The 27,085-nt window shown below is 35.9% G+C and overlaps 1 protein-coding gene across 50 annotated transcripts in view; it reads right to left on the bottom strand.

The window, feature by feature from the left end:
- The window catches only part of RIMS1 (regulating synaptic membrane exocytosis 1), a 532,587-nt gene that overhangs the window by 176,686 nt on the left and 328,816 nt on the right, over positions 1–27,085 (bottom strand). For 49 of the 50 annotated variants that reach the window (XM_089333025.1, XM_089333024.1, XM_089333027.1 and 46 more), the window contains 5 exons: positions 10,334–10,401; positions 9,572–9,682; positions 7,579–7,678; positions 4,058–4,181; positions 361–407 (listed from right to left, as the gene is read on the bottom strand). In XM_089333025.1, the coding sequence (XP_089189151.1) occupies positions 361–407; positions 4,058–4,181; positions 7,579–7,678; positions 9,572–9,682; positions 10,334–10,401 (450 nt within the window). Of the gene's footprint in view, positions 1–360; positions 408–4,057; positions 4,182–7,578; positions 7,679–9,571; positions 9,683–10,333; positions 10,402–24,257; positions 24,346–27,085 lie in introns of those variants that run through there. The other variant, XM_089333030.1, reaches the window with a different exon arrangement.

Consider the following 27,085-nt stretch of genomic DNA (forward strand, 5'->3'; position numbering starts at 1 on the left):
CTGAGCTGCTTAGCAATCCAAATGAATCCTCCAGGACCACAGTACACTTTTATGAACAGCACAGACAGCTGTTACTGTTACAGTAATTTAGCTCTCCGGGGGTCCTAACTGCTGAAGAGGCAGAAGGACATTGCCAGTACAGCCCCCAGTGGGGAGTAGAAAGTAAAATCTCAGAGCAGAGAAGACACTCTTTGGGTTTCCAGTGATTGCCATGGTTGTAAACTTAGGGTGTTGGTGGAGACATCCTTAGCAGGGTAACACCATTTCATTCAGCAAATAACTACAGAAAATGCTAAATCTTTATTCTTCAGTTGAGTTAAACTTATCCCTGTTGCAATAACAAAGAAATCTTATACTCACTAGACTCCAGTGGAGGGTGGGAACTCTCAGGAATCCGGGGAATGTCACTAAAAGAAACAGAGTTTGGTGAAAATCCCATTAGCCAACTACCCGCCCTGAGGCAATCACAGCCCTTTTTATTTGTGTTGTGAAAAATCCTTTTGGGTCTTTACAGATGTAGAAATGGAGGAGAGTTACTATTTAGGCAACTACTAATGTGCATGAATGTCAAACACCACACAAAAAAAACTGCAATAAAAATAAGGTTTTTATATATTTATTAGCAAACACTTTAATATGACAACAATCAGACTAATATTGTGGCTAAAATCACCACAATATTTTTACTACCAAAACAGCAGGTTTTGGAAATAAAAAATGTTAAAGATAATTTTTTACTCAATTCTAGAAAATCAAAATGACACAAATTTTACAAATCAGTAATATGCTTTACAAACACATCTGAAAGAGTTTACTGAATGAAAGGGATGGAAACATCTCCTGATAATAAATTGATGGGGTGGATATCATGGGCAAAGTTAATAAAATGAAAAGGATGAATTGCTTTGAAAATTAAAAATGGTTCAAGCTTGCAACAAAAAAGCCAAAGTATTTTATATATGTGGATATATACATATATATATGTATATATCCACATATATACCCTCTATAGAGATTCATGTCTCTATACTGAAGTTAGCTAAATATATGGCTATTCACTGTATGGTCAGAAAGTGACTAGTGAGAACCACCCATTCCTGCCACACTCAGAAATTATTCTGAAGAGTATTCCGTATCACCTCAGCTCAATCCATTTTCCACTATGACCTTGGAAGCCCTGGATCACCTTTGTTTGGGTATTGATTGTGCTGTATAGGACTACTTTATTTCTCACTTTCCAAAGAAATTTTAGTGTCAATCTAAGAAGATTAAAAATATGCAATTCCTAACATGACATATTAAAGTAGACTGGATTTATCTAGGACCAACACACTATCACCATACTGTTTGAGAATTTCTAATCATTTAGCCTATAATCTAACATAATTTTGATTTTCTTTTCACTTTTACAAGGAATGGAAACTAAAAGGTTTCTCTGTTTTCCTGACTTCTTACTTCCACTTTTTTTGTGCAAAGTAACTTCATCCACCTACAATTCATACTTTTTTTTTTTTTTTTTTGACAGGCAGAGTGGATAGTGAGAGAGAGACAGAGAGAAAGGTCTTCCTTTGCCGTTGGTTCACCCTCCAATGGCCGCCACGGCTGGCACGCTGCGGCTGGTGCACCACGCTGATCCAAAGGCAGGAGCCAGGTGCTTCTCCTGGTCTCCCATGCAGGTGTAGGGCCCAAGCACTTGGGCCATCCTTCACTGCACTCCTGGGCCACAGCAGAGAGCTGGCCTGGAAGAGGGGCAACCGGGACAGAATCCGGCACCCCGACCAGGACTAGAACCTGGTGTGCCAGTGCCACTAGGTGGAGGATTAGCCTATTGAGCCGCGCGGTGCCGGCCACAATTCATACATTTTACAAATGATAATATACTTTATGTTGTATATTTTATAAGTAAAATCTATTATATTTTATGTAATCAACCATTTCTATAAAGTAATTTTATGGGTTATAATTAAGAAGCTAATTTATAATACCCAAGACACAGGAAACCAACTATTTGTCCTATTTACCTTTTGCTTTCTTCATTTAAATTCATCTATGTTAGTAAATAAAAGCTGTGAAAAATCCAGAAACGATTTTTTAGCTAGTAAGATGTCTTTGAAAGTCAATTTCATAGTCAGATATGCAAAATGACAATTTGGAAGTCTAAACTCAGGTACATAATTGAATTTTATGTATCTCTGAAAGGACAAAGTTGGAAAGTTGTTAAAAATTCTTAAATGAATCTGAATGAAATAATGCTAATCACTTCAGTAGCATTTTTAGGCATAAATGTCCACTTGACATCTGTATATTCTTTGCCAGTACTTCTTTACAAGTTACTTGGTAAAGCTGTTATCATAGTAGTTATAAGCATAAAGGTCAAGGATACTGTATTTGGTAAGTTCACAAAAATGATCAATATTTCAAGGTGGCTGATATTTTGGACCATGCTGATCAATGTAACCCATACTTATAATGATTCTAAAATCACTATGCTACTAAACTGTAAATATTGGCTTTCTAGTTTAATAATAGGTGTTGAACATAACTACATTAAACACAATTATTAAAATTTAGCTAGATTAATAATATATTAATAATAGAATTATTAAAGTATAGCTAGAATTATTCTTCCAATTATACATTAACTCGAACGCTGATGTCAGCTATAATTTTTATTCCAATAATAATCTTTGTATTTCATATTGTTTTAAATTCAATAATCCATGATAGTTTAGAATTTGGCTATGCTGATGACTAATTTTAAGTAATTTTTATGCAGAAGTAAAATAATATTATCCCAGTCTACTTTAATTATCATGAATGAATAATATTAAAGTAGATTACTTTTAAACAGCTATATTTCTGAAAGTATTTGGGAATGTGCACAATGCTTTATTTTAAATTTTATTTTTATACTTTTGATCCATTTCCCAGTTTACTTACCTCTTTTCCAGTCTCATATTTACCTCAGCACTAGGACATATGTCATGTAAAACTAGCATAGTGTTGTTACTTTTTAAATCTACATGTTCAAAACTTTTGCAAATATCTTCCAAGTTTTACTCTTAAATCACCATTTAATATGGGTTATAGCTTCCCTTTATTTTAAGTTTTATATATTAATATAAACCTTTGGTACATGATTATACATTTTCAATTGTTTGAGAATTAGGATGATTATATTTTCTTCTATGTTTTACACTGACATATATTCACAAGAACAAAAAAATCAACACTTTTTCAACATAAAAAGTCTTACTTACATTGATAGCTCTATGAAATCTTGGGGAAGAAGGGTAAACTAATTATTTCTAAGAATGCATTCAAACATTAAGCTAACTATAATGAGATGGTTCAACATGCCTTCCAGAAATTATAGGCAGGCAAAACAAATATTTATTCCAGACTATGTCAGTTTGCCAGAAAAAGCTTAAAGTCAACAGTATGGAGAACCCTCAACAGAGACATAAAAAAAAAAAAAAAATTCCACTGCCTGTAGATAGCAAATTATGCTGAAAATTTTGGCCTTAAAAATACCATACCATGTATTATAACCAATTAAAATGTGAAAATATTTGCTATGATTTCTGAATTTTAAATTAAAGGTCAGACTACTATGGATAAAGATATAGAAAAATATTATATCCTTTGTCGAATAATACAAAGTTCATGTAGACATGTGAATTTAATATTTAAAATATTACAAGATGTGTTTGCTGGTGACTCCCTTAGAGGAAAGACTATTCACTAAATTAGAATTAGTAAAAACAAATATTTCTACCATTAAAATAAAATATTTTACTTTCTGACTTACGAAAAATACAAATCAATACTTTTTTATATTATAGTTGTCAAATGTGGAGTTTCTAAAATGTAGGGAAGGAAATTCAGTATTCCAGTTTTAAAAATTAAGATATTTTAAAATCTAAACTATATGCCCATAACTGATGAAAAAACTATTCATGTGAACATGTACTATATGAATGTATAAACTTCTTTTTAAAACCCTGCTAATACATGTAATTTACTAAACTTAAGAAGTAAGTTTTTTTAGCCTTACCCAATAGGCCTTGAAACAATAATTTCAACTTGAGGTTCTGATTTTGATTCTAAAATAATGTTGTAAACTTCTTCATTTGTAGCTCCCGGCAGGGGTTTACCATTCCATTCTAGAACTTCATCCCCTTGAATTTAAAAAAAAGGGTATTTTTTTACCTTATATATTCTGTTTATTTTTCTTATGTTTTATCTTTTTTTAACAAAGAAATGCAAAACATACAAATAGTTTAATTTTCTAGGCTCTGCTCTCAAAAGCAAATTGATTGTCATATAATGTCAGCTAAATGGTTCTTCTAAACACCTTTTTTCTTTTCTTTGTTTATCTTTTTTCTTCCCCCTGGATATTACTGGTCACTGGAAACAGTATAATACAAACTATCTTCATCTTTTGAGATATACCAGAAATAATATAAAAATAATCTCATGCTATGGGATGGAATTAGCACAGCCTATTGGAAAATATTAAAAAAATAATAATTAGCAGCATGCCCTCCATATAATAAATGTAGGCGGCTCTATATGTGAAAAATTTTTATTAAACTGTGAGTAAATCCTGTTGTATTTTTGATAAAAACAGCAATTAACATGGTCAGCACAAATTTTTTCCATTATACATAATGCTTCATTTTCTTCACCAGATGCACAACAGAAAAATGCATGAAAGGATTTGAATTCACACCCATAGGGTAACACAGGTAGCTATGGAAAGTTACAAAGCAAGCAGATGTAAAACTGTTGCATGACAGTTAACCCACTTCCAGATGTTCAAAACACATACATTTTATACATAATATATGCTATGAAGATTAAAGTACAAGTAGAAAATATTTCAAGATAATAAGAAATTAATATGGTAACAACCTACAGTTGTTATTTTTACTAGAATTTTCACAATCAATCATTTGAGAAAAATCATTTATTTTAATAAATAGTTGAAAATATTTTTTTCATAAATAGTTAAAACTGTTTTAGGTTCCAAGAAGTTCTGTGTCCAGGACCTTTCAATACACAATATCTACTAGGTTGAGCTGAAATCTCTCAACCTGAAAGACGTACTGAAGTGTCTTAATTTTATGATGTTCATGCATATATTGCCATTCTCAGTATCTAGGACATTTTAGAAGCTAAACAGAAATTTACTGAACTAACTGGTAAATATCATTAGACATTTTAAAGCTAGGCATAAACGTGAATTTTTTTGATTTTTGACTAGGTCTTTTTATAGAAAAGTAGAAAACATTTTTTTAACTAGAACTATTTCAAAGTAATTCTTTCTTTTCCTGCAAGTGGTGCTTAACCAAAGGTAAAACTACGTATGTGAAAAGCACATGATACTGTGGCTTCCTGAAACAGGATCATTATCACCAGTACTTGCAACGGTTTGCCCCAAGCTATTACCTACAAAAGTTTTTCAAACAGGCAATGAATATACTTCACCATAAAAACAAGTACATAAAATAATTACAATAAAAATGTATTAGGAGTGCTTTCAATTGTTGTGAACCAAGAAAAGTTAAGTTTATATCATACATACAGCAGATGTATGTATGTGTGTATCCTATGAAATATCTTACGAAACAATACTTACCCTGGTATTTTCTATTCTATTAAGTTCTATATAATTTCTAATAATGGATATAAATAATTCTAAATAATGAATATAAACAATAAAATTGATTTCACTACCCAGTAATGAGTTGCAATCAGCACTTTGCAAAAGCACTTCATAACAAAATTCTCTTTACAGATAGTAACCTGGAAACATAGGGCTTAGTATCAAATTAACTGAATATATGCATTTATTTATTTAGAGATCAATAACTAGTAAAGCAGAAGGTGCTCTCTTTAATAGTATTTATTTATGAATAGATGGATACATAGATAGATAGGTAATCTCTCCCAACAGAGATACAGACAATGAGGGCACTAAGATGAAAATGATTTTCCTCTGTCCTTAAATTTAGTGGTGGAGAAATAATCTAGAAAAAAGCTAATAAAATGCTATGTACAATGATACAGGTTCCTCTGAGGAACAGAAGTAGAGGCAGGTGGTACTAGGCAGGTAGAAATTTGCTACTGTTCTAGGGGAGCTCTCTGAAACCACTTTAGAGTTAAGGTACCTTCAATGAGTTTTGAAGAATGGAAGGGACTTCAACAGGCATAACAAAAAGGTAACCAAGTAGGTGGTTTACTCTGTCTTGAAGGTAGGAAAAGCTTGTGGAGGATCTACAGGTAGACTGCTATTGCTAGAGAATCAGATGTATTAGAAGGCTGATGACCAGAAGACATCGGTCTTAGTGGTAGGGAATGTATCAGTGTTAATTTTGTCTTAGGTGGTTAAGTCAAGTAGCAGTGCAAAGCATGGCCTTAAAGAGCAGCAAGACTGCAAAAAGCTTTGGCACTACAAAAGCAGATCTTAAATGATGAATAAAAGTCATACTGCCTTAAAAAATAGCATGAGAGTTTTATAGGTCAATGATGTTTATATGAAATAGAAAAAAATAAAACTTTCTAAATTATAATGTAAAGAAATAGAATGCTTGACAGCATATAAAACTTTACTGTCCTTAAATATATCAATTGCTTAAAATGAGAAATGCACTTTTTACATTTTAGCTATCATTGTTTAGGTTGAACTTCTTAATATTTTAACATTAAGTTTCTCAGACTTTCAGTTTATGAGGTTGCTGAATAAACAAAATTATTAATTAAGATTATTTTATTAAAAATAACCCCTTACTGACTTGAGCAATCAATCAAAACAGAAATACAAAATCAAAAGCCGTTATACTTATAATCTGATATGCAAGATTCAGGATTTTGTAGTAAAATTTATTTCACATTAGACTTAGAGTTTAAAATGGATTGTTACTTAATATATAGTACATTTGAATACTTAAATGATTTTTCTACGTCATGTGCAGGTTATAGAACAACAAATAAATTTTCAAATACCAAGAAATAACACATCTGCTTAAGTAAAATTTTTATCATATTTAAAGCAACAAATATATATAATCTATATGAGAAATGTGATTATGATTGTTTTCTAAAAACACAACTTCTAGAAAAGTGCTTTGTGACAACTTTAACTTTAGTAATTATCATAGCTTAAATTATAACTATAGATTGAAATGATGCATTGAAACATTTTTCTCACACAGATAAACTATTTTAGATTTGAAGTTGTAGAGCAATCTTATGATCCATCTACACGAATGAGAAATCCTTCAGTATTTTGCACCTATTTCTTTTTAAATGAATAGAAAGATTAATATTCTTACTCTCTCCAATAGCTACTGATAGGCAGCTACCTATTATTGCAATATTCATACCAGGAAAAAAGCTGTATCCATGCATCAAGCTAGTTACTGACTTAATTTACTTATATATATATATATATATATAAATATTTACACACACACACACACACACACACACACATATATTTAACCTCAAGTTGAAAACCATCAACTAATGAACAAATAACACATGGATTAAATGTTAAAAAAGAAACTTTACCTGCTCTTAGGTGTCCAACTACATCTGCTAGGCTACCCTTCTTTACTTTGGTGATGAAAGCACCAAGGCGTCCTAAGTCAGTCATTTTTCCTCCAACAACCTGAATAATTACAAATGTATAAGTTCCCAAGACTCACATTGAAACCAAAGTGTATTTGTCGAGGAATTAACCCTATACTCTTTTACAATATACTTAGAATTGAGTGCAGGGACTTCAATGATACAATGTGCTTTTGATAAACAGGAGTTGGCAGTTGGCAGCTGAAAACAAAACATCTCATTGTATTTGAGATGCCCATGTGTCTTAATAAATTTTATGTACTGATTTCTTACACTGATCTAAAAATAAATGGGCCCAATGAATAATGTATACACTTAAAACAGACAACTGACAGGCGACCCCGACTGACTTTCAAACAGCAAATGTTTGACATATTTTATAATAAAGTTATTTTTATTATTTAAATTCATGCTTTTTGTGTGAATTATTCCTCATGAAGACAATGCTTCCTTCTCACCGTCTATCATGATCTCTTTTGCCCATGTATGGTAGAATGTAGGTCCAAGACCATAAGGACTAGGATTTAAGCCAAGAATAGGCCACTTTGGGGAAGTAATGAAGTGCGCTTCTGCCAGCTGATCACCTGAACGACCTCCTCATGTGAAACATACATCTGTGTCCACCTGATTCTCAAAGTCTGCGTTGTGATATTGAATGTTTAAAACTCCCACCTGGTTTTTCCACTCTACCAAAAATTAAATACATTTGAAAAGATTCTAAGTTTCTAGGAGCTCAAGCATAATAATCAAAAGTGAGGGAAATATCCCCATATGTGGAGGGTAAGCCACAATTCTCAGAAACAGTCTCCTCAGAGAAGGTAACTGGAATTATTTTATACCAAGAGGAACTAATATTAACAAAAACATAGTACTATTAACTATATAGTACTATTAACTATATGTTTTTTTTTTTCAGTTGGATTAATGGTCAATGGCTTTGAAGAGCTCAAACTATCATCCAAGTCTAAGATAATCTATTAATAATAGTTTTAAAGCAATATTTTTTAAAATTTCTTTAAAGTTCTAAAGCAAACTAAGTTATGTGATTTAACACACATACACCTACACGCATATAAGATAGATCACTATACATGTGTATATGTGTATGCATACTTTTCTATAATAAAAAATGATATTTTAATTTCTATCAATTTTCATAACTGTTTAAAAACAGAATCCTAAAATGGTAAATTTTATGCTTGGAACTTCCATAAATACTACTGTTATGAGAAAATAATTATATTTTGTGTTGCAAAGCATAGATACAATAAGGGTCCACATTACCTAACTTTACTAAATTCCATTAGGATCATTTAAGTGTAAAAATCATACTTGAACTTGATATTCAGTGAAAAGTTCTTGAATTTTACTAGGTTTTGTTGAATTTTCCTAACAAATTTGTATGCTCTATTAACACAATGATTTAGGAATATATTAATCCAGATTAAAATATTACATATACCATAAGACATGGACATATTAACAATATATTTGCACAAGAGGAATTTTATTTTACAGAGGAGAGGAAGATACTTAAAAACGGCTGTCAGAAACCTTACTGAATAAAGTCCATACTATAAATCGCCCTCTAAAAAAACATGTTGAGGCTGGTGCTGCAGCACAGAAGTTTAAGCCAAAGCCTGTAATGCCAGGGTCCCATAAAGTTCCAGCTGTTCCACTTCCGATCTATCTCCTTGCTAACATTCCTGGGAAAGCAGTGAAAGATGGCCTAAGTCATGTGTAAGACCCAGAAGAAACTCCTGGCTCCTAGCTTTGGCCTGGTCATTGCAGCTACTTGGAAAATGAACCAAATGGAAGACCTCTCTCTGTCTCTCTGTCTCTGTCTCTCTGTGTCTCTTTCTAACTCTGCCCTTCAAATAAATAAATCTCAAACAACAAAAAAAAAAGAAACATGCTAAGTCAGTAAACTTACTTTCAGACCCAGTAATGCACCTGATTCTTTGGGCATGGTTGTTCTCTTGTTAAGAATAACACGTCCAATTAATCGGTCCCCTTCTTTAGATGGCTGCCACGTTACAGGATGCTATTAAAGTATAAATAAAGTTAAAAATAACTTTATTTCTTTCAGACACACAGTTATTGGTTGCAGCATGATATTAGTTCTTCAGTGAAAAGATACTAAAAGATCAGATGTCTAGCACAGCAGTTAAGATGCCTACTTCCCACACTTGAGTACCTGAGTTCAATTCCTTGCTCTGGCTCTTAACTCAAGCTCCTTGTTAATTCAGACCCAGGGTGGCAGAGGCAACGACTAAAAGATTGGATTCCTGCCTCCTACGTGGAAGCCAGAATCCTGTCTCCAGTCCTCACCCAGTCCCATTCGTTGTGGTCATTTGGTAACTGAACCAGAGGACGGGAGTGCCCTCCTTCTCTGCCCATCTACCTCTCTGCTACTCAAATATTTTTAAAAAATTTAGAAAACACTCTAGAGGAAACTCTTTAAACCTGCCCTTTCCGTTCTCAATCTCATTTACATATAGTAATTATTTAGTAATTGCTTTTTGGCTTAATTTTTGTTTTAATTATTCCATGATAACTGTTTCTCCAAAATTATACTGTCCTAAGTGAAATTAATCTTTGCTCTCAGAAGATGTATACTGGAGCAGAACAAGATTACTATCCATCACATACCGGACAAAGGACATGGACAACACTCACTTCCCATAGAGCTTACCGAACTAATAGGGGATGTTTCCCGGCTGTGCCACGTAGCAGGATCCAACCAGTAATAATCCAAGTCACCTGTACAGTAGAAAAGGAATGGAAAGCTTAATGGTGTTACAGTTGAGAGAGCAACACTTTAAGCATTACTTCTTCAGTCTATAAAGCAAAGGGTTAAGAATATTATAATCTTGAAGTGTATGTATCCCACAATGAGACACCCCGTGTAGCAAAGTTTGTAACTCGAATCACTGAAATAAATATGTGCTATAGATGTACCTCATACCAAGGAAGGTCTACCTTGTTGTTCTTTAAATTGACTAAGAAACACACAAGTACATAAAACAGGGTTAATCTATCCTTCCTGCTCACAAGGTATTTTCAGTACCATGCTAGAACTCGCCATCTAGTGGTGATGTCTAAACGATATTCATCAAACTAAACAGACTGTGACAAATATATCACACTCATTTAAGGCAACAACAATAGAGGAGGGGACCTGAAAGTGAGAATTATGGGAATTCTTTGTACTATTCACAATTTTTGTCTTGTAAATTTAAGACTATTTTGTCATAAAAAGTTTTTTAAAAAATAAGTGCCTCTCCACCCTTCTGAAATATATCATACATTTCAAACTTATTCTCCAGTCTCTATTTTCTGTCATCAACTGAAAAACATAATCTGCATGTTTTTAGAACACAGTGATTTAACACAGTAGATTAAATATCGAGAGTAACGTTTGGCAAAGGAAGACAAATGACAAAGCATTCAATTTTACTGAAACTATAAATGTTTTTAAATATTCCAACTTTGTAAACATGAATATATAATCTTCACTTTTAACTTTTAAGTTAAAATATAATGACAAAAAGTATCAAAAAAAGTCAGACACCTTAATTTCAGTACATTCATAGACAAAAGTACAGAGAGTGGGCAAATCTAAGTGAAAAGAGCACACAAGAAAAAAAGCAAGGAAATAAATGGCCTTTCATATTTTAAGTATCAGTTGGCAAAAAAACTTTTTCTAACCATGAATCAAAGAGAAAAGTTAAAGAGAGTAACTAAAGCATGCCAGCTAAAATTGAGATATCCAGCTAACTGTTGGGGAAATATGGTTGGCTGATACCTGTAATGTCATAAATAAAGAATTTTACAGTTATGACAGGCATGGTAAGTATTGGGACTATAAAAGAAATGAAACAGGAAATATTTTCTAAGTGTTTAAGATTTCCAGGCATAATAGTCCATACACTTCAACCTTTTTGTGGCTGCTTCTCCTTACCTTTTATATATCTCAGAAATGTTTAAGGCAAATGCCATACATCCTATAATAAATACTGATGTGTTTCAAAAATGTCACATAGAAAACATTAGTAGATTCTATGTATGAGGTTTATATTAGAAACTTCACTATTTTAAAATTTTCCTCAGGGTCCATCTCTCTCTCTCTCTCAAAATCATATATTTTAATATATATGGTACTTGGCTGGCACCGCGGCTCACTAGGCTAATCCTCCGCCTGTGGCGCCGGCACACCGGGTTCTAGTCCCGGTCGGGGCACCGGATTCTGTCCTGGATGCCCCTCTTCTAGTCCAGCTCTCTGCTGTGGCCCAGGAGTGCAGTGGAGGATGGCCCAACTGCTTGGGCCCTATACCCGCATGAGAGACCAAGAGGAAGCACCTGGCTCCTGGCTTCAGATTGGCGCAGCACGCCGGCCATGGCGGCCATTTGGGGAGTGAACCAATTGAAGGAAGACCTTTTTCTCTGTCTCTCTCACTAACTCTGCCTGTCAAAAAAAATATATATATATATGGTACCAAAGATCATAGATTCCTAAACCTCTACTGCACCACCTTTGTTTATAAATAAGTTGCAAAAGGAAGTTTTTTTTTTAATTTATTTTTTTGTACAACATTCCATGTTTAGTTATAAAGTTGCTCTACTTTAAGCAATACCTCTTGAAAGAAAAGTTATTGATAATATTACTATAACAGTATTATCCAAATATGACTATTGAAATTTGTAAACCTTTCTCCCTAAAATTTCAGGTACCTAGTAAAATGATCTGATGATGTAAATCTGATTCACTTTAAAATACTGTGATAAATTAAAACAAACACTGAGGGGCTAGCTTTGTGGTGGACCAAGTCAAGTCGCTATTTGCGACTCTGGCATTTCTGGCTGTTCCACTTCCAATCCAGCTCCTTGCTAACGCACCTGGGAAGTCAGGGGCAGATGGCCCAAGTGCTTGGGTTCTTGACACCTATGTGGGAGACCCAGATAGAGTGCCTGGCTCCTGGCTTTTGCCTGGCCTATCCCTAGCCATTGCAGCCATTTAGGGAGTGAACCAGTGGATGAATGATGAATCAATCTCTCCTTCTCTCTCTGTAACTCTTTCAAATAAAGCATTAAATCTTCAAAAATAAATAAATGAAAGAAACAATGCAATATTTGTGAGGATGGGGCATTTCCCAGAAGAAGAAAAATTAGTCATTAAATTGAAAGCTGATTTAAGAAGTCTTGGAATTTAAAAATATAACAAAAATCTGACATCCGGAAAACAACAATTCATTGTATCCCTCAATAACTTGGTCTTAAAAACTGCTCATGTCCTAATTCTTCCTATGTAGGTACTTCAATGCTATGTTTCACTTGACTTTTCCTACGGAGATGTATAAACACATCTGTTGACTATGCGTCATGCAAATATATTCCTTAAAGGCAAAGAACCAGAAACTGATGTTTCTGGCACATAAAAAAGTGACAACAGCACACTTTTTTATGAAAAAACTGCTTTGAGGCTGGCGCCGCGGCTCAATAGGCTAATCCTCCACCTGCAGCACCAGCACACCGGGTTCTAGTCCCGGTCGGGGTGCCGGATTCTGTCCCAGTTGCCCCTCTTCCAAGCAGCTCTCTGCTGTGGCCCGGGAGTGCAGTGGAGGATGACCCAAGTCCTTGGGCCCTGCACCCCATGGGAGACCAGGAGAAGCACCTGGCTCCTGGCTTCGGATCAGCGTGATGCGCAGGCCGCGGCGGCCATTGGAGGGTGAACCAACGGCAAAAGGAAGACCTTTCTCTCTGTCTCTCTCTCTCACTGTCCACTCTGCCTGTCAAAAAAAAAAAAAAAAAAAAAAAAAAAAGAAAGAAAGAAAGAAAAAAAAAACTGCTTTGAAGCTGTACTAGGTACTCTATCATCTATTAAGATTTATAGGATAACGATTTAGAATGGAGAGTCTAATCTAACTAGTCTGGTCTAGGAATTTCCAATATGCAGCCAGCAGTAATTCTTTCATTAAAACTGTGATAATATGGATGTAACAGAATTTGTAGTGTCAAAATATTTTTAGCCAATTTTGAGCAAAAAGAGCATTGCAAATATCTATTCAAGATCACTAACAAATGTAAATATAAAAAATTTGTATTTTTTTCATACAATGTTTTAACATAAAAATATAGAAACAAGTTTCTGATACTTTCTTATCACTAATTTCATTATCATCCATTAAGTGGTATCTTTTTTGTAAAATGTTTCTAAATATGCAGTTTCAAACTACATTTGTTTCATCTACTCATGTAAATACTGAATTTTAAATATATTATTGGATTTTTTTAAAAAATTTATTTATTTATTTGAAAGGCAGAAATACAAAAGAAAAAGAGAGAGAGAGATCTTCCATCTGCTAGTTGACTCCCCAACAGGCTGCAACAGCCAGGGCTAGACCAGGCCATAGCCAGGAGCCAGGAGCTTCTTCCAGGTCTCCCATATGAGTGCAGGGGCCCAGGGACTTGTGCCATCTTCCAATGCTTTCCCAGGTCCATTATGAGGGAGACAGATTGGAAATGGAGCAGCCGGAATGAACTGGCTCCCATGTGGGATGCCAACACTACAAACGGAGGCTTAACTTTCTACACTACAGTGCCAGCCAGGATGTTACTAGATTTCAAGTACTCTCAATTTGTATTTATAAGTCATACTTCCCTGTAATTAATTAAATAAGCAACACTCACTTAAGTTTGCTCCTAAAATATTTAGAAACTAGTATATTGATTGCCAGGTGGCATCACACTGCAGAAAAAATTAAATCTATGATGTTTACTTTTGGAATCAATGCAAAGGTATCTTGATTGTAAAATTCGATATAAGGAAACCAATTTACTATTATCACTAATTTATAATGAAAAATGTATTAGCTATTTGAGTCTACTGAAATAGTTCATGTTCAGAACTAGACACATTCAATGAAGTATAATTCTGTGTATCTTCTTATGAAGAAAATTACATAGACATATATCCTACCACTTGCAAAAAATTAGGTTAACTAAATTAGTATGCACACAACTTTCAACACATAAATAAGAGTAAGCTAAATGAGACATGAGTTTTCTATAAAAAAAGTTTTTCCCAAAGCCATGTCATGATTAGAGTATAAAACATTGCATAAATCTACCCCTCTATGGTTTAAAGTTTTGTATTTTATTATATCTATTGTCAAAGCATAATAGATTCCAATAAGAATCAATGTCAACAAAACAAAAATCCTTCTAAACAATATGAATGTGTGATTATGTATATTAAAACTGCAAGAAAAACATACTTTTAGTTTCTATGTTAAATATCTATTTAACAATTTATGTGATAGTTAATTTGGCTAGGAGGAGTATCTAGGAGTATACCGAATGCTGATGTACTAAAGGAAAGGTTATCCTACACTAAAACCTTTAAGTATTAGAAAATTTGAACTTGCCCATTTCTAAAAAAAAAAAACCACACATTTTTAATAAATGATGATAAAAACCGATTCTAATATTGACTCAGTAATTCTCCACAATTCCTAATGGCTGTCTGTAATTGTGCTATTTGCCATCTCAAAAATCAGTTCAAAAGAAATGAAAATTTCACAAACCAAGAAACATAAGAATCATTCTTCCAGATATTTTCTAAACCTCTTTAAAAATATTTCTCTTTAATTTACATTTTAGTTTTCTTTAGCAGAATGTATGCTAGAACTCAATAATATTATATGAATCCTAAACTACCTTAGATATCATAGAACTTTTACAAAATGTGTTTATTGGATGTCTATATGATGAGCATAAACAAACATGAATTTCATTCCAAAAATGGATTTTAAGTTGAGAGAAGGTACGTTTTTTTTTTTTTTACACTAAGTATCATGGTCATTGTGAGTAAAATATTTCTTGCATTATATTGTAATAAAAAGATGCATATTTAATTTATTTTTTAGGGTGGGCATTGTGGCACTTGGGGTTAAGCCATTGCTTGGGATGCCTGCATTCCATCTCGTAGTGCCAGCTTAAGTCTAGGTACCTCTGCTTCTGATCCAGCGTCCTGCTACTACATCCTGGGAAGCAGCAGATGATGGCTCAAGTCCTTGGGCTGGTGCCATGTAAGACCTAGATGGAATTCTGAGCTCTTGGCTCCAGCCTGGCCCAGCCCCAGCTGTTGTAGGCAGTTGCAGATTGAACCAGAAGATGGAAGATATTTCTATTTCTATTTATTTCTATTTCTGTTTTTCTCTCTCTCTCTCTTAAATAAACTTTAAAAGGCTATTTATTTATAAGGCAGAGCAAAACCTCCCATCCAATGGTTCACTTCCCGAATGCCTACAACAGTTGGTGTTCGGCCAGGCATCAATTAGGAGCTGGGAACTCAATCTGGGTCTCCTATGCTAGTGGCTGGCACCCAAGTACTTGAACCATCACCTGTTGCCTTCTATGATGTGCATTAGCAGAAAGCTGTAATCAGGAACAGAACTGAGACTTCAACCCTGTCACTCTGACATGAGATGTCGGCATCCTAAGCACCTCTTAACCACTGTCATAGCCAGGAGCCAATGCTGTCACCCCTAAGAGGCTATTTTAAATAATTATGTATTTCTTACAAAGTCAGCAGGTTGTCTTTATGGTCGAATTATTTTTACTAATGATTTAGTGTCAGTGTAAATTTCCAATACAGTAAAAATGTTAACCATTTTTTTTTTTTTGCGATTTCATCCAAAATTTATACCAGCTTTAACTCCCCCCAAATATATCTGAAGGTAAACACTTCATAATATCAGTTGATACATTTGTGTCTCTTTATCTCTATGCGCAAGGCAGGTCTAGAGGCCCCTCAAAAGAATTGCTGTGGTCAAGAACCAGTTTAGCAATTCTACATAATTTAATATCCAGCTTCTGGCTTTGGCTTAGGACAACAACAACAACAAAAAACTCAATATATTTCCTTGGCACAACTGCACTATATCTAGCCATGAGGGATTCATTAGTGATTATTCTCTAAATGCCACTTAGAAATACCACTTTGGAAGACAGCAATGCTCATCATTTAAGATGCTTGATAACACTAATCATTAGAGAAAAACAAATCAAAACCACAATGAGATGCCACCACACACCTGTTAGAATAACAAACAGTATGGCAGCAGCACTGAGGCAAGCAGGTAAAGCCAGTGTCTGTGATACCAGCATCCCATACGGGCACTGGTTCATGTCCCTGCTTCTCCACTTTGGATCCAGCTCCCTGCTCATGGCCTGGGAAAAACAGTGGAAGATGACCCAAGTACCTGGGACCCTGCCACCCATGTGGGAAACCTGGATGAAGCCCCTGGCTTCGCCCTGGCCATTGTGGCCATTTGGGGAGTGAACCAGTGGACGGACAAACTCTGTCTGTCTCCCCCTCTCAATCTGTAACTCTTTCAAATAAATACATAAATAATATTTTAAGTAGGTGTAGGAGAGGGCATAGAGAAATTAGAACTGTTACATATTTTTGATGCAATGAAGTAAATATGAAAAACAATATGAAGTTTCCTAAAAAATTTAAAATAGAATTATTCTGATCTAACCATATGACTTCTACATATATATCCAAAGGAACTATAATAAGGATCTCAAAGATACATCTGAACTCCTATATTTATTACAGCAGTGTTCACTATAGTAAGATGTGGTAACAACTTAAATATTTGTTGACAAATGAAGGGATAAGGAAAATGCAATAAATACATAAACAACATAATATTATTTAGTCTTAAAACAAAGTGGAAATCCTTCCACTTGTAGCAATGTGGCCGAATCTGGAAAACATTTTGATAAATGAAATCAGCCAGACATAGACAGATCTAACATGTCCTCACTTATATGAGAAACCTAAAATAGTCAAAGTCATGGAAGCAGAGTACACTGGTCATTGTCAGGGGTTGAGGATGGGGGAAACACGGGAGTGTCAATCAAAAATTACAAAGTTTCAATTATACAAGATGAATAAATCCTAGGGATTTGCTGTATAGCATAGTGTTTAAAGTTAACAATACAGTGCTGCATACTTAAAAATCTGTTAAGAGGGTAGATCATATGTTAAGTGTTATCATCAAAGGACAAAACAATAAATAAAGATGGAAGAAGAAAATCTGTGTGTTTTTGGCATACATTGTAGTTTGAACATATATGTGTATGTGTGTGTGTGTGTGCGCATATTCAACTCATCAATATGTATGCAATAAAAATGGATGGCAATTTTATATGTCAATTATATTTCATTAAAGTGTTTTTTTCCTTTTCTGAACAGTAATTTGACATAATTATAAACTATCTAATACGTTATCTGATCTGTAGTCATCATACTATGCTGCATGACACTAGGAACTTACCCCTTTCACCTAACTCTGATTTGGTACCTGATATCCAAACTCCCTCTATTCTCCCTATCCTATACCAGTCCCTCCTAATCACTTTTCTGTACTCAGGTTGAGTTTTTAAGCTTTCATATATGAAGGAAAATGTACAGTGTTTGTCTTTATGTGTCTGGGTTATTTAATTAACATAATGTTCACCAATTTCATCCAATTTGCTGCAAATGACAGGATTTCAATCTTTTTAACGACTAATCTATTGTATATGTGTACCAGACTCTTTCACCCATTCATCTCATGATGGATGCCTTGCTGATTCAATGTGTTGTCTGTCGTGATTAACGATGTAATAAATATCATGGAGTAGGTATCTCTTTGATACAATGATTTTATATCTTGTGAATATATACCCCATAATGGGATTGTTAGATCATACAGAAGTTCTATTTCTAGTTTTTGAGACATCTCCACATTATTTTCCATAATGGCTGCACTAATTCATATCCTCAACAACAGTGTATAAGAGTTCCCCTTTCTCAATATGCTCATTACATTTACTTTATGTCATTTTTATAACAACCATTCTAAGAGGTGAGGTGATATCTCACTGTGGTTTTGATTTGCATTTCCCTAATGGCTAGTAATACTAGACAGTTTTTTCATATATTTATTGACCATTTGTATTTTTCCTTTGAGAAGCATCTATTCAGGTCCTTTACTCATTCCTCAATAAGACTTGTTATTTTTTTCTTGCCGACATTTTTTAGTTCCTTATGTATTCTGGGTATTAATTATTTCTCAGAAAAAAAAGTCAGAATAGCCAAAACAACCCTGAGCAAAGCAAATAAATAAAGAGGTAGGCAACACTACACCTTACTTCAAAGGTCACTACAAAGATGAATTAATTAAAACAGCATGGTACGTGGCATAAAAACTGGCACATGCACACACACACACACACAAACACTCCAATGGAACAGAATAGAGAACCAAGAAATTAATCCATACACATACAGCCAATTGTTTTTGAAAAACAGGGCCGGTGCCGCGATCACTAGGCTAATCCTCCGCCTTGCGGCGCCAGCACACCAGGTTCTAGTCCTGGTCGGGGTGCCGGATTCTGTCCTGGTTGCCCCTCTTCCAGGCCAGCTCTCTGCTGTGGCCAGGTAGTGCAGTGGAGGATGGCCCAAGTGCTTGGGTCCTGCACCCCATGGGAGACCAGGAGAAGTACCTGGCTCCTGCCATCGGGATCAGCGCGATGCGCCGGCCGCAGCGTGCTGGCCGCGGCGGCCGTTGGAGGGTGAACCAATGGCAAAGGAAGACCTTTCTCTCTGTCTCTCTCTCTCACTGTCCACTCTGCCTGTCAAAAATAAATAAATAAATAAATAAATAAAAATAAAAAAATGAAAAACATGCCAACAACATACTTCGGAGAAAAGATAATCTTTTCAACAAATGGTGCTGGCAAAACTGTGTATATATATGTAGAAAACAGAAATTAGATCCATACCTATCACCATGTACAAAAAAAATTAACTCAAGACAGCTCAAAGACCAAAATGTATGATCAAACAGTATGATATTGTTGGAAGAAAACATAGGAAAAACGCTTCAAGACACTGGTGTAGGCAATGGTTTTCTGGATAAGGGCCCAAGATTAGCAGCAACAAAAGCAAAACTAGACAAATGGTGTTATATAGAACTCAGCGGCTTCTATATAGCAAAGGAAGCAACCAACAGTGAAAGATATATAACACTGAATGGGAGAATATATCTGTAAGCTTCTTATCTTTTTTTTTTAACAAAAAGAAACTTCACTTTTAAAATTCCCTTTGTTCATGATGCTCTTTGTAAAACCAATACTACCATTCTTTCATTAATAAAAAATTTGTCATTCAAGTAAAATAGACATTTGAAATGTTCACTCAAGTTAACACAAAAACTATCACCAAACATTAATGATGTGTCAAAGATATTTGTAACATGAAACTATTTATAATCAATAGAACCCCAGAGTTGTACAATCTATCAACAATGATCACATATTTGTTTAAGACCTATATTGTCACTTCTATGTATTGTAATTTAGGGCATGAGCAGAAGGCTCAGTAACTGGCCCAGGAAAGGGAAATGGCATTAACAAATTTGCTAGAGGTGGCACTTCTGTAGTTAGAGCATTGTTCGGTGATTTTTAAAACTAATTGTTCAGATGGCAACACCACTATCACCACCACAACCCTACAAAGTACTTACAAGGAACTCTGAATCAAATTTCAGCCTGAACTCTGAGTTCAGTCTTTCAGATAATCCTTTGATTCTGGAGATAACTACTGCAGCATCGCCTTCTTATTTCAGCATAGAATGAGATTATCTATTGACACAACTTTATAAACTATAAAGCACCACAGAAATGCAAACAGTCATTCCAGTACAAAAATACATACTAAAATTTATTTTTAATGATAATACTAACAAGCATCTCTGTCAATCCTATTAGCATGTAAAATTTTTAAAAATATCTTTTCGTCCCAGTTTAGTTACTTGAAACCTTGAATCATCATAGAATCTCAATATATTGCAATTTCTCTGTTAATGTACATTTTTTAATATTTATACTAATGCCAGTACTTCTAAGACTTATAAAAAGGAACCAGCATTGTAGCATAGTGAGTTAAGCCACTGCTTGTAATGTTGGTACTCCATATGGAGTGCTGGATTGAGTTCAGGCTATTTCACTTTTGATCCAGCTTCCTGGGAAGACAAGGAAAGATGGATGAAGTTCTTGGGCTGCTGTCACCCGTGTGAGTGATGGAGATCCTGGTCCCTGACTTTGGATTGGCCCCTGCCTGGCTGTTGCCATCATTAGGGTAGTCAAACGGTGAATGGAAGATTTCTGTCTATCTCTTCTTTCTCTGTCTCTCTGCCTTTCAAATAAATAAATAAATCTTTAAAAGAAAACTTATAAAAAAGACGGCTATTGTGTAGTAAATGAGTACTGTATTTGAAGGTGGAGATGTATGACTCTAATCCGAACTATGCGTATTAGGTGTGCTATCTTCATAACAGCTCTTTCACATTTATAACCCTTGTCCTTTTCTGAAAAATGGATATGGTGGCACTTTCCTCACAAAAGTTCCATGAACAGTAAGTGAGATACATTAGCTTTATAAACAGTAAAGGATTTTAGTACAGACTCTAAAGAAACTTGAAAAAATTGAGATTAAGAACGTGAAATCAGGGTGTTGAAGTTCAGACTTAAGTTAAATAGCTATCATAACTAAACATAATATCAGGAATATCTGCAAAATATGTTTTGAAATAGGCATAGAAAATGCTGAAGCTCCTTTGTTCATAAAAAAAATTGACATAATCACTCAAGACATCCCTGACATCAATTCCTCGAAACTAGAAATTTGGTACAGACATTTATTATAAATTACATCATAACATTTGTATTCTAATAAGTGATAAGACTTCTAACTTCCCAAGATTGATTTTTTTGGGTTTATTTTCCTAAAAAATGATCTGAAGAATAACAGGATAGGTGTTCTTAAAAAATAACCAGTGTAGGGCCGGCGCCGCGGCTCACTAGGCTAATCCTCCGCCTTGCGGCGCCGGCACACCGGGTTCTAGTCCCGGTCGGGGCGCCGGATTCTGTCCCGGTTGCCCCTCTTCCAGGCCAACTCTCTGCTGTGGCCAGGGAGTGCAGTGGAGGATGGCCCAAGTGCTTGGGCCCTGCACCCCATGGGAGACCAGGAAAAGCACCTGGCTCCTGGCTCCTGCCATCGGATCAGCGCGGTGCGCCGGCCTTGGCGGCCATTGGAGGGTGAACCAACGGCAAAGGAAGACCTTCCTCTCTGTCTCTCTCTCTCACTGTCCACTCTGCCTGTCAAAAAATAAAAATAAAAAAAAAAATAACCAGTGTACTTTTTTATTTTTTTTTAATTTTTATTTATTTATTTTTTTATTTTTGACAGGCAGAGTGGACAGTGAGAGAGAGAGAGACAGAGAGAAAGGTCTTCCTTTTGCCATTGGTTCACCCTCCAATGGCCGCCGTGGCAGGCGTGCTGCGGCCGGCGCACCGTGCTGATCCTAAGCCAGGAGCCAGGTACTTCTCCTGGTCTCCCATGGGGTGCAGGGCCCAAGCACTTGGACCATCCTCCACTGCACTCCCGGGCCACAGCAGAGAGCTGGCCTGGAAGAGGGGCAACCGGGACAGAATCTGGCGCCCTGACCGGGACTAGAACCTGGTGTGCTCGTGCCGCAAGACAAGGATTAGCCTAGTGAGCCACGGCGCCGGCCAATCAGTGTACTTTTAAACATTGAATTGGTCCACCCCAGATGATGAAGTTTTAAAAAAGCAGGGCCGACGCTGTGGCACAGAGGCGCAGTCTGAAGCACCTGGGTGCCGGTTCAAGACCCAGCTGCTCCACTTCCCATCCAGCTCTCTGCTATGGCCTGAGAAAGCAGTAAAAGATGGCCGGATTCCTTGGGTCCCTGCAACCATGTGGGAGACCTGGAAGAATCTCCTGGCTCCTAGCTTTGGATCGGCTCAGTGCCGGCCGTTGTGGCCAACTGGGGAATGAACCATTGGATGGAAGACGTCTCTCTCTCTCTTTCTGCCTCTCCTCTCTCTGTGTAACTCTGATTTTCAGATAAATAAATAAATCTTTAAAAAAAAAAGAAAGCGTACAAAACTCACTTTGTGGATTTACTTTACAAAGGCTAAAAAAACTGAGATATTAAGATGCTTGATATACTGAATATTACTCATCAATTTAATTTTTCTCTTGGTTTGAAAGTTACATAAATTTATATCAATTTAAGTTTTGAGCCTGTAAGTTTCAGAGCTCAGAAATACCCCCAAAAACCATGATGCTCAACGGCAGATTTTACCTCTTCACTGACCTGATGCTACAGGGTTCAAAGTTGGTAAATTAAAATTCCTAATAGCTTTTTTAAAAAAAAAAACTTTTATTTAATAAACATAAATTTCAAAAGTACAACTTTTGGATTATAGTGGTTTTTCCCCCCATAATCACACTCCCACCCACAAACCATCCCATCTCTCCCATCCCATTCTTCATTAAGATTCATTTTTCATTATCTTTATATACAGAAGATCAACTTAGTATATACTAAGTAAAGATTTCAACAGATTGCACCCACACAGATACACAAAGTATAAAGTATTGTTTGAATACTAGTTTTACCATTAATTTGCATAGTACAACACATTAAGAACAGTGACTCCTGTTGTTGATTTAACAACTGACACTCTTATTTATGATGTCAGTAATCATCCAAGGCTCTTGTCATGAACTGTCAAGGCTATAGAAGTCTCTTGAGCTCACAAACTCCAATCTTATTTAGACAAGGCCATAATCAAAGTGGAAGTTCTCTCCTCCTTTCAGAGAAAGGTACCTCCTTCTTTGATGGCCCGTTCTTTCCACTGCGATCTCATCACAGAGATCTTTCATTTAGGTTTTTTGTTTGTTTGTTTTTGCCTCAGTGTCTTGGCTTTCCATGCCTGAGAAACTCATGGGCTTTTTAGCCAGATTCGAATGCCTTAAGGGCTTATTCTGAGGCCAGAGTGCTGTTTAGGGCATCTGCCATTCTATGAGTCTGCTTCCCATGTTGGATTGTTCTCTCGTTTTTAATTCTATCAATTATTATTAGCAGACACTAGTCTTATTTATGTGATACCTCTGACACTTAATCCTATCTTTATGATCAATTATGAACTGAATCTGATCACTTTAACTATTAAGATGGCATTGGCACATGCTCACTTGGACTTACCCCAATGGTAGAGCTAGAAACGTGCCATGGGACTCCAAATCCCTAATAGCTTTTAACAACCCCACCAAAACACACACACACACACACACACACACAAATGCATACACACATACAACCTTGTGCCACAGAATTAAAACATAATTCATGGTCTTCAGGAAATCTAGACCATGGTTTATTATCTGTAATAAGCAATAATAAAAATGCATCTGAAGAAAAATTCTCCAAGTACACTGAAGACAGAGCCAACATCTTTTCACAGTTTACAGAAGCACTAACTTTCTATGCAAATATGCTCTGAGGCCTAGTGACAGAATTTTCTCCCCCATAACCTAAATATAAAATAGCAAGATGCCAAGGATAACAAATGACAAAACTGGCAATCTTAGGGAAACATTTTTCCTACAACACAATGACTCTTCATCAGTAAGAATCTGGAGTGCTATACACAGGAGGGAAATATTTTACTGCAACCTTCCAACTGACCAGGCTTCCACATTGACACTGAGTATTCCATTCACGTGGGAGAACAGGTTGTCACGTGCAAAGCCTCGGAATAACCAGCCGGGAAACCCTGTGGAAAAAATTGGGGTTTATTTGTTTTCATTGTTTGGGGACTGGATGTTAACCATAGGTTTAAGAAACTGTAGTTCTGGGTGAGTTCACAGCAGAGACATTACAAGAACGCATTCTAGATCTCTAGATGTAACTATCTTTGACCAAAGAAGATGCTAGTCTTTATGTAGAACAAGGTGACACCAGCTTGACAGCACTAGCCTGCAATGATACTCTGAATGTCAAATCCATTTCAAAGACAACAAAATGAGAACTATTGAGATCAACACATTATCATGGTTGTAGTGACATAAACACCAAGGATAATAGTCAAATGAAACTGAAGATGAATTTGCAGAGTACATCAACAAAATGAAGTACTTATTGATATGATACTTATTATTTTAAAATACCTTAAGCTATAAAAATGTAGAAAAATAAGTTTACATGTTAACAAACATTTGTGGTGACATAAATGGATGTTTTGGAACCAGAACTCCTTTGAAGTAAGCTACTGTAAAGACCAGAATGTTGCCTTTCTTTCTTGATTTGCTCATCTTTGTTTTATTTTTGCTACAGAAACAAATAATTTATAAATAAATATACCAAAGGACTTTCTTTTTAATTGGAGATCCCTTGACTGGCAATTGGAAATCATGAGACAGAAGTCTGGAGAACATTTTAACTTATAGTTCAATATTGTTCTTTTTTTTTTTTTTTTTTTTTTTTTGACAGGCAGAGTGGACAGTGAAAGAGAGACAGAGAGAAAGGTCTTCTGTCTTCCTTTTACTGTTGGTTCACCCTCCAGTGGCCGCTGCAGCCGGCACACCACGCTGATCCGAAGCCAGGAGCCAGGTGCTTCTCCTGGTCTCCCATGCAGGTGCAGGGCCCAAGCACTTGGGCCATCCTCCACTGCCTTCCCGGGCCACAGCAGAGAGCTGCACTGGAAGAGGGGCAACTGGGACAGAATCCGGCACCCTGACTAGGACTAGAACCCGATATGCCTGCGCCCCAGAGGGAGGATTAGCCTACTGAGCTGCGGCGCCGGCCTCAACATTGTTCTTGAGAACTCTGCTAGGTATCCGTACTAACTTCCAATTATAGACATAGGAATCTAGGCTGCGAAACACTGCATTATTGGTCTAAAACCATCTCTGCCACAGTGCAAAAATGGCCAGTGTAAAAAGTTTTATAAAGGCACGTCCTTTCAATGGTACATCAAAATGGGGACAGAGTAAATAATTTAAGTGAGATCAAGCACAGAGGGAGGGGCCTATGCTGTGGCACAGTGGGTAAAGCCACTGTCTGCAGTGCCTGTAGCCCATGTGGCCACCGGTTCCAGTGCCGACTGTTCCTCCTCCAATCCAGCTCTCTCTTATGGCCTGGGAAAGCAGTAGACGATAACTCAAGTGCTTGGATCCCTGCTCCTGTGTGGGAGACCCAGAGGAAGCTCCTGGCTCCTGGCTTCAGGTCAGCCCAGCTCCACTCATTGTAGCCATTTGGGGAGTGAACTAGCAGATGGAGGCTCTCTCTCTCTCTCCCCCTCTCTCTCTCCTTCCCTCCTTCCCTCCCTCCCTCCTTCTCTGTAACTCCACCTTTTCAAATAAATAAATAAATCTTTAAAGAAAAAGCACAGAGGGAAATAAGGGTAAAAAAGCGAAATTCATAAGTGAACAAAGATATACATTTATCAGAAAGCAAACTAAGCAAAAGTTGGTCAAAATATAACCTACTGACATTCCACAGTCCCTGAAAGATATGTGGTTTGGATATATGAATGTAAAACTATGCTTTCCATATAATAAATTCAAACTGTTTTCATTTAGATGAAATTTTCATTTTAAAAAATTTTTAAAAATTAAAAATCATGAATCCTCACTAACCTAGACTGAAAGTGCTCAGCATTGGTTTCTTGGTTTTGTCTCAGGTGGTCCCTTGAGAAGAATGGGATGGCCTTCTACTGAGCAATGGAAGACAATCCTACACCTCCCACCCCCTTGGCTGGCTGTTTAAATCCATGACTCTATAGTCAAAAGGTGCACTGAACTATGCATAAGCACACCTCATGAATATATCATCCCTTGATATTCTTGAAATGCTTAACTTAAAGCTTCTAGAGAAGTCCTGGTTAGGGATATATAGTAAATGTATGTGTGTATATATGTATATGCAGTAAATCAACTTAGGTTTTCTAAATTGTTATTACTCCACTCCATTAAACAAGGATGCTCCTGGAAGTCCTGGATTTCTAGACAGTTCCTCTCCCGTCGCTGTTGCTGATTAGCTTCTATATGAAATGACACAGAAGATACTGCTCTCTGATTGCCCTATCAAGAATAATTAGTGTGCACTTAACTTTTTGTGTTACAGATGTTGTACATTTTATAGCTAATGGAACTTTCTCAAAACTGGTATATTTAAATGTTTATGATTATATCTGCAGCCCAGTCTTCCCTCTTGTTTTCCCTCACTGATCTCTTCTATGCATTTTACCATCACTCATAGATTAGATTTTAGAACACTGGAAGTTACCTTAAATCACTTTTGATATGAAGGTAGGTTTTTAAATGGGAAGATCAAATTTTATAAATATGTGCAAAACATGGTTTATTTACTGTAACTTTATTTTCATTAAAATGCAGATTTTCCATCCATCAAACTCAAACTATCTTTGATGCAATGGAAAACAACTAAAATGGAATTGAAAAGCAAGTTATTAGCTTATCAATAACTTAAACAGCATAATTAGGTAAATAAAA

This window comes from Oryctolagus cuniculus, chromosome 5 (genome assembly GCF_051225735.1).
Source record: "Oryctolagus cuniculus isolate XC-2025 breed Fujian yellow rabbit chromosome 5, ASM5122573v1, whole genome shotgun sequence".
In the NCBI taxonomy this organism is placed as follows: Eukaryota; Metazoa; Chordata; class Mammalia; order Lagomorpha; family Leporidae; genus Oryctolagus; species Oryctolagus cuniculus.